The sequence below is a fragment of the Sparus aurata genome, chromosome 23 (assembly GCF_900880675.1).
Source record: "Sparus aurata chromosome 23, fSpaAur1.1, whole genome shotgun sequence".
Taxonomy (NCBI): domain Eukaryota; kingdom Metazoa; phylum Chordata; class Actinopteri; order Spariformes; family Sparidae; genus Sparus; species Sparus aurata.
Genome location: NC_044209.1, coordinates 6369299 through 6378615, shown reverse-complemented (window position 1 = coordinate 6378615; position 9317 = coordinate 6369299). Strand labels below are relative to the sequence as shown.

General features: G+C 42.0%; 1 protein-coding gene across 1 annotated transcript; it reads left to right on the top strand.

The window, feature by feature from the left end:
• Positions 1-1021: 1021 nt before the first annotated feature.
• Positions 1022-6677, top strand: tspan34b (tetraspanin 34b). Its single transcript, XM_030406501.1, has 8 exons — positions 1022-1253; positions 3076-3153; positions 3610-3825; positions 4853-4927; positions 5030-5137; positions 5233-5370; positions 5459-5551; positions 6091-6677. The coding sequence occupies exons 2-8, from the start codon at positions 3097-3099 to the stop codon at positions 6148-6150; spliced, it is 747 nt and encodes a 248-aa protein (XP_030262361.1). The 5' UTR covers positions 1022-1253; positions 3076-3096; the 3' UTR covers positions 6151-6677.
• Positions 6678-9317: the final 2640 nt, after the last annotated feature.

The following is a 9317-nucleotide window of genomic DNA, read 5'->3' as shown; positions in this document are numbered from 1 at the left end:
GATTCCCCAAATTGTCCAATTGTTTATTTGCCAAAATGTTCAGTAATTAAACCTGCATCTATCAAGTCTGATAAATGAATTGATAGATTTTCTTATATTTTAAATCTATTCTAGACCACTTGTTTGCGGGATTCCAAGTAGCTGACAGCCACATAAACTCATTGTCACCTTATACTGTATATTGTAATGGCTCACTGTGTGACTTAGAAATTAGATATGCTCCCTATTTACACATCATCCAGCTGGCAAAGAGAAACACTGGCATTTATTTGAAGTTGCGCTTCTGTTCACGGCGGTGAATCTAAACCCAATATTGACTGTGGCTGGGTTTGGGTCTCCTGGTCTGGCTCTTTAGCTGCTAAATGCTCCATTGTGTTCACCAGCGGGTCGCGAAATTTGAAAACACATTATTTTTGCCGACTGGCTGGAGTGTATGTATGTGTTTTCTGTGGGAGACAGTAACTCCCTTTGGTGTGAACTTTGGGCGTTGTCACTTTGCAGACCTTTTTATATGCACGGAAATGCTTTGTAACGCGATAAAGGGAAGGAGAAAACCCCAAAACCATAAAACGACTTCTTTAAAGTAAGAAGAAAACCAGTGAAGAACAGAGCTAAAACAGACTGAATCATTACCAACAACTGAATGATGATAATATCATGGTCAATCATGTCAAAGTCAGCAATAAGCTCGAGTAAAACTACAATGGAAATTATTTTTCTTCACAAACAATTTGCAGTTAGGTATTGTTCACTCTGTGGATGGAAAGGTAATAATATTCTAATTACAAATGCTTACAGTCGTAAATACACAAAGTGATTTGTCATGTTTACAAACTGTGTTCAAATTAGCACCTTCAAACAGAGTCGCCTATAAAGCTGTAAAGACTACAACACATACAGGTGTTCTCTCCCTCTCCCTCAGGGGTGACCAGCCTAACTCCATGGTGATGTGTGTTATTGCTCGGCGGCTTTGGTCACGCCCACCTGCTCCCCCCTCCCTTTGTCGTGCTTATAACCAGCCGGCAGCCTTGAAATAAAAAGCAGAAAGCAGAAAGAGTCACCCAGAGGGAGAGAAAGGCAGGAAGTGGGAGACAGAGGGTATATTGTGGGTCATTTTCAGAGGACGGCAGAATAATACACTCCTGTACTCCTGTTATCTCACCGTCGGTCTGCTCCCACTGTAGCCTCCTCCATCACCAGAGTGAAGCAGTGACCCAGCCTCAGAGCACGTCCTTGGATATTTCCTGTGAAAGGTAAGCCAAATGATGACTGCACTTAGACTGGCTGTGATTTCAAGCTGTACGGTAACTTCTCCAAGTGACTTTTCGAGTCCTTTGGTTGCGATTCAAGTGCCGTACCAACATAGGGAGGGATCCATCCAACAATGATCTTTTGTCTCCTGAGACCTGCCTGCAATTATTCCGCTCAATGGCGTCCTTTGAGATTTGTCTGTCTCTGTTTTTGGTGGAGGTCGGTCACATATTTAACAAAACTACGCCAAAGAAGAGCCCCTTTTCTTTAACCTGTGTTCTCAGGGGTAACGGATGTGGACATTGTATGATTTTTCCGTCATTGCTGGGACTTTTCTGAGACTGGAGCATGTTAATACATCACCAGGCCGACTCCTGGGTGTCAGAGTGCAATCGCTGACCATGAGGAAGTGGTGAAAACTCGGGAGGAGTGAAATGAGAGGGAGTTTGGGGAGTCAAGGCAACCACGCGTTATGTTCCTGAGGGCAGTCCTGGGCCCCGAATGTATGATTAACTTGATGACAACCAGCTTTGGTTTAACAGCAGGAGCAGGCTAAATGAATTGACAAGCAACTTCCTGCTCTGGGTTCATTTCATGTGTCACTCTGAGTGGATATTTATGTGCGTGTTCGTGAGTGAGAAAAAACTGCCAAGCAGCCAAGTGAAAATAACAGCGAGGAGACGGAGGCCACGAGGGATATCCCAATTCTCAGAAAGCAGCCTCTTGCTGTACACAATGGGGCTCTGCTCAGTCATTGTCGTCGGGATAACGATTTGTCTGTTTTGTCACGACACACAAAGGGCACTGTTCCCCATCTGGGAGGTCCACACACACACACACACACACACACACACATTTGGAAGTGAGAATCTTGAAGTTACTCTGGGACAGTAGAGGTTGTAAAAGGAGGTGGGAGGAGAAGATGCGTGTTTGTGTGTGTGTGTGTGTGTGTGTGTTTGATGAGTCGATGAAATCTGAATTTGATGTATTTGTTCGGTGTATTGTGTGTTTGGTCATTAGTATCAGCATCATAGTTGAACTCGTTCCCGAGTGCTGGGTGACCGGTGGATCAGATGGCCAGCCACGTAGTTTTCTATGCAAATACACCCTACAGTCGTTGTTCCTTCAACACACTGCAATTGTATCCATATAGCCATAACTCTAATATCGCCGTTTGTGAAACGTTTTCGTCAGTACAAGATGTTAAAAGATTTTGATGCCACATGGTCAAGAATGTAAGGGGATTAAACATTTCCTCGCCAGTCGCGCACTGTGAGTTGCTTTGCACATTTGCATGTCAAATGGCTCTGTGAAACCTAAAAAAAAATACTTCCTCAATCGTTGCTCTCATTAATTCTAAACTAAACAAAGCCCTCACCTATGTTCACCACGCAAGGTGACATGCGACAGGAAATGAAAGGCTCAGGGCACTCTGAGTGTTTGAGAAAGATAAGTTATTAAGCCCACAAAGGGAACAAGGTGAGGAGTTGGGAGAGTGGCAGGTGTTTTCCCCTCCCCAGCTCTCTCCTTTCCACTTCCCACAAGAAACAGCACAACCTCACTATTAATACATCACCTCAGCGGCAGTGCATGAAGACATGAAGTCAAGTGAAACGCATCTTGAAGGTGACTAACACTGTGCACACAAACGACTGATGTGTGAGGGAATTGTTGTTAAATTGCTTTTATAAGGGACGAATACAGGAACTTAAAGATACAGATGGTAAATGTCTAATGGTAAACAACAAAAGCTGACAATAAAGCTCTCAACGGTATTGTTTGAAAAACCTTTAACAATGCCTCTTCTCCCTTTTTCCTCCATAGGCGGAACAATCGGCAGCGAAAATGGGATGTTTTGGATTCCTCAAAGCCATGATGTTTGTTTTCAACGGCATTATCTTTGTAAGTTGTATGCTCAGTTAGAAATGCTTCAAAAAATCTTGATTTTATCTCCAAGAGAAAAACGCTGCCTATTTTACATTCTACATCTGTGTGAGTCGGCAGGAGGTTGTTGCGTGAAAGATGGATGGAAATGACCAAATATGAATTTAAAACATCCTCTCTGTTTGACGCAGCTGTCCATTGGAGGAAGAACGGTGTTTTAAAGGGGAACCTCGGCAATTTAGCATTTCACTTGTAACTTGCTGGACTTGTAAATAACTGGTTAAAAGAAAAACAAGAATGGCCCAACTTGAAGCTACAGATGACATTATATCCTGACTTCACGTCCCTAAGATGGATCAGTATGGGTTTGCAAGTTGGTGGTTGGGTTCTCCCCATGACAGTTAAATTGACCTTTATGTGTGACACTGACGTAATTTCATTCAAACCACTTCTCCGTCTCTCCTTCTCCCTCAGTTGGCAGGCGTTGCCATCCTGGGCGTTGGGATCTGGGTGAAGGTGGACAGCGGCTCTATCCTCAACTTTCTCGGGAAAATTGAAGACGCTCCAGCAGAGCTCAGTCAGGTGCTCAACGTGGGCTACCTGCTGATCGCGCTAGGAGCACTGCTGCTCGTCATCGGCTTTCTAGGCTGCTGTGGAGCCGTCAGAGAAAGCAAGTGCATGCTGCTGCTGGTAGGTTGTTCTCAGCTACTTCAGGAATAGCTCAATGTTATGCCTTTAATCTTGTTTGCCGAGAGTTGGATTAGAAGATCGATACAACTCTCATGTTTGGACTTAAATATGAAGCTGCTGTCAGTAGCTAGTTTGCTTAGCATAAAAATCTTTGATGCTGAAATAAAAAACACGTAACATCACTCTGGCCTTCGTTGCAAGTTATCGTAGTTTTAATACCTAAAGTTTGTCAAAACTTCTTGAGCAGCAGACAGCTAACCTGAAGTTTAGAGTGTGCAAGATCCAGAGAAAAATGCTTTTTCACACCTTGGTTTTTATACAGACTAGATTACGTCTTAATCAGTGAGATTTACAGGTACAGGCAGATTTTGTTACCCTTGAACAGAAACCAGTGGTTTCCCGTTTCAAGTCTTTGTGCTGGTTGAAGCTTAATATTTACCCTACATACACGAGACTGGTATCAATCTTCTTATCTAACTCTTTCCAGGAAAGGGGAACTAGTTCACCTTTTTTTTTTAAAAGTTTCCTTTAAAATGTAAGTATCAACCGTATCAACCATTGGTGCATTTTCAATAGTTTGCATCCTAATTTGGTGCAAATGAAACCACATTTCCAGAAAATCTGCAAACAAAATAAAGAATTACTATCAGCGCTGGACAATATATAAGATGTATATTATTTTGTGATATGAGACTAGAAACCATTTGGATATCATCATATTGTGATATATCGTAAATGTTGTCTTTTCCTGGTTTTAAAGGCTGCATTACTGTAAAGTGTTGTCATTTTCTAAACTAACCAGACTGTTTTAACCCACTAAGTCATTATATCCATACTGAAGGTTATTTGTTATAAATCTCACTGTGCTGATGTTTCATGAAAGTACCAATATTATTATTGAGTATTTGGTCAAGAAATACTGTGATTATCACCTGCTATCACAGCTTTAGACTCATGAACAATACAGTGAAATGAATTAAAATTTAAAATAATGTAAATAATTTGAACATTCGGATCTCTCTCCTAGTTTTTTATCATCGTCCTGCTGGTCTTCATCGCAGAGGTTGCCGGAGCAATTGTGATCTTAGTATTCAGACCTTTGGTAAGCACACAAAAGAATTCATCACACAGAGGATACTGGTAGCTGAATTTTCATGACCTTTTAGTTCTTGGACGCAAAAGCTTCTGTCTTCTTGCAATTTAGGCAAGTGAGTTGTTCACCAAGATTGGCACAGCTGCAGTCAAGAACATCCAGAAGGACTACGGGCAAAATGCTGACATCACAGGACTGTGGAACACTACAATGAGCACAGTATGTATCTCTGCCAAACAAACGACAAGATGACCTTCTTCATGCCATTCCACTGATGCTTCGTTTAACATATACTCTCTCTGTGTCCACATCAGTTAAAATGTTGTGGATTCTATAACTCATCAGACTTCGTGGGCTCTCCATATTATGTGGACCACAACCAACAATACCCGCCACAGTGCTGTCCAGGCATCGATAACCCGTGTAATCAAACAATGGCTGGCGGTGGGACGGTATGGGCGGCAAAAATCATCCACCTACACGATGGAAAGACAGTTTGTAGTTCTACCTGTTTTACCTCCACTCTTTACCTTCTTTCAGACAATCACCGGTTGCTTCCTAAAGATCAAGCAGCTGATCGACGACAACACGGCAGTTATTGTAGGAGTGGCGCTGGGAATCGCAGCTCTGGAGGTATGACTCACATCCTCTACATGTGTAGGACCCCCTTCAGATAGTACCTTACTTTTTTAACATCTGGAAACCGCTGCCAGACTTTTGACGCAGACTAGAAAACATGACCACATTACACTGATCCTAGCTTCCACACTGACAACCTGTTGCTTTTTAGAATTGTTGGGTTAGGGTAGGGCTGCAAACTCAGTCTTGTCTTTTAAGTCACTTTTGAGAAAACCACTTTTTTAAAAATTGAGTTTAGGTAATGTAAGTGGGTTAATGACATTCTGCTTTACTCTCTATGCATTTTCTGCGTTTAGTTTTTATTACTTTTTGCGTATGTTATTTGGTTCTGTTAAGCACTTTGTAACTGAATTTTAAAAGGTGCTTTATAAATAGATTGTATTAATATTATCATCATAATTATTATCATTATTATCATTGAAACAACATGCCTTGAATTGTATAGCATATCATTACACAGCATGCTTTATTGTACACATGTTGTTACTTTGGTTATTAACTGCATGTTTAACTAATGTGTATATTCTCCTCAGATATGTGCCATGGCTGTCTCCATGATCCTCTTCTGCAGAATAAAATCCATGAGCGCCTAGGTGCAAATAAAAAAGGGCTTTTAAAAGGTCATTTCTAATCACTGGAGCCTCTCTGCTTCCTGGTCGGCCCGTAGAGGAGCGTAAGGGCTACGTCTTAATCGTGCAAAATGCCTCATCATACAGGAGAGTTAATGTCAGATCATGTGCAATCAGAATTACTGAATGACATAACAAATCTATTTTTTACTTCACTTGAATAATCTAATAGATGCCTTTAGATGTATATGAATGTACGCGCTACACTTTGAGAAACAGACTACACACACACACCGTCTACTTCACCAGAGATTACTGTAAATGACAAACAGGGCTACTGCGTGTAACACACGGCCAATTAATGAGGAAATGCACGATAACGCCATTCATTGTGATAGTTAAACAGAGGCTGGTATGTCTGACAACGGGAACCACTGTTGCGAATGTTGCCGCCATGACTTAGCCTGTAAAATAGCAACATAAATGATGGATTATTTGTATGTACATGTTGTGAGCTGATCAATTTTGAAATAAAGTGCAAAGTATTTGTAGACCCTGGTGAGTTTTTCACAGAAGTTTTGAAAGAGGAAGCCGAGCCTACAAACTGCAGTAAAAAGTAGGTTGACACCTTTGTTGTATTTCCATTTTATCGCGCTTAAACAAGCAGGAACATGAGGGTTAAAAGTGTATTTTCAGCCATTGAGTTTAAATTATAAGCGGACTGGATATTTGCACCGCTAGGTACCATTGTCTGGAACTATTGTGGTATAAACAATGGTATCATGAGCTCTGACTTCCCATCAAGTTTCCCAGGTAGAGTCAGGGTTTTTATTTAAACAAGATAACATGCAACACATATACTGTTTAGCTAATTGTCTTGGATATGTAGTTCAATAAAAGTAACACAGAGGGTGTTAATGTAACACTTGCAACGAGCAAATGCTGTTTGCCCTTGCTGTCAGATAAACTGGCTTATGCAGCTGAAGTGTGCATTCATGAAGGACGAACCGTTTTAGAAAACCCAGAGTCCAACGTGATTAGGCCGTGAGTCACTGTGGAGTCTGGTCGTACTCTGAGATCAGTCGAGCAGGCCATCACGGTTTCATTTTCAGAATTCCAATCCAATCAGTTGCTTTCAATCACGTCCGTTGTTGATAATCGCTCAGTTTTTGCTGTTGTACTCTCTTTAGGACTCTAGTCAGACCCAAAGCCGTTGTCATGTTTGAAGCAGCAACAGGAGAGGGAGGGGGAGAGGGGGAGAGGAGGCAGCCGCAGCGAGAGCAGACACAGAGCGGCCAGAGAAACTGGGCGACTGTTGTGAGCCGTTTGTGCAAAACTGCGGAAAACTGCAGAAAAAGTGTGGGTGTTGAACCGTCTCACCGGGAAAAGTGGGGGTGTTAAAACACCCACATCCCCCACGGGTGCGACGCCCCTGTGCTCACTGTGGGTGAAGCGATTATTGCCGGGATCCAGGTAGAGACCGGAGTTGTTTCAGCTAGTTAGGCCTTTGCTCAGCCCACTCGGTATCTCTGTACGAGCATGGCTCTAACAATAAGTGGTTGAGGCTGTTGAAGATGTAATCCGTCAGTCAGAAGCCTAAACCAATAGGAGAAGAGATTTATGGAGGGGAAAGGCAGTAAAGCAAAACATTGTATTACTTACAATGTGGCAAAAAAGATTATCCTAAAGTAAACAATACAGCCAAAATGGAGAAAAATACAACATGATGAAATATGAAATAAAGGTTGGTGTTGTTGTTTTTTTTCTCCTACAACCTCTTCAGCTTTGAGATACAGCAGTTTAGCTAACTTTCCCTCCATAGCCTGATGTTACTGAGACATAAGCCTAAATATAAGTGTAATTCATTTGTATGAACTGAAACACTACCGCAGGATTTTAACTGTAACAGTATGAAACAAAGGCGCCTCAAATTCTTTACAACTAAAGACAGAAATAAACCTGAAATTACTACCAGTTAAAAAACGATTCACACCGGGCAAAATGCTAGCTGCATATTGTCTCGTTAGCTCGATTAGCTTAGGCCAGAGGTCTTCAACAAGGGGTCCGCGACCCCTAGGGGGTCTGCAGAGGTACTGCAGGGGGGTCACGAAAGTTTTCGTTGATTAGACTTTTTTTTTTTATATTCCCCCTGCAATTTTTTCCACAAATTGAAATGTCTTTAAATACACATTATCATGAATCCAACACACTGTAGTGGACAGATAAATGGAGGCAGAGGATGTCTTTCAGTCTGTAATACACACATTCAGCGACACACTGGAGCTCTTTCAAGCTGGGCACTGGTTTATTCACAACACCTGTCCCATCAACGAGGAGGACCTGCCCTAATCGCTGCTGGGCCAATCATGAGGCCGTATGTGACACGCTTGCTCTGTCAGGTTCCCTGTGATTGGCCGAGAGCCCATTCTTATCATGCTAGCAGCTAGTGTTTGTGTTTGGATCAAAAAAATGAAAAAAAAAAAAAAGGATCATTTTGTAACTCTACAAAAAAAACAAAAAAAACACAAGCACAGAAGAAGAGGAAGGGAATATTTTCCATGTTTCCATCAGTGGATGAGCTGAGAGATTCCGCTTTGCTCTCGCAAACACACATGATTCTTGCGCACTTGGAAGCGTTCTATGGTCAATTTAGGAACTACTTTTCTGAGGCCGACTCCTGGCGCAGGGACAAGACATGGATACAGCTTCCATTCAGAGATAATGCAGCAGACGGCGCACGCCTGACGGTGACAGAGGAGGATCAGCTCATGGAACTGTTCACTGACAGCACGTTCAGAAACATATATGAAACTAAACCACTCACCCAGTTCTGGATATCTTGCCAGAAAGACTTTCCACAGCTGGCAGCAAAAGCAATGATGAGCCTGTTGCCCTTTGCTACAACATATCTTTGTGAAAGTAAATTTTCCTCACTGACCTACCTGAAAAACAAATACAGGTCAAGACTGCAGCCTGAGGCTGATATGACTCTCTGCCTGACAACCTCCATACGTCTAAGGTTAGACAAGTTGTGTGCTACTCATCAGGGTCAAACATGTCACTAATGTGGGAGTATGTATGCCATCCATAGATGGTTTGAGGATTCACTGCCCATACTACATGTATGTTTAAAATTAAAACATGAATCTGTCAATTATGTTAATAGTTCAGTATTGTATGCAAGATAACAG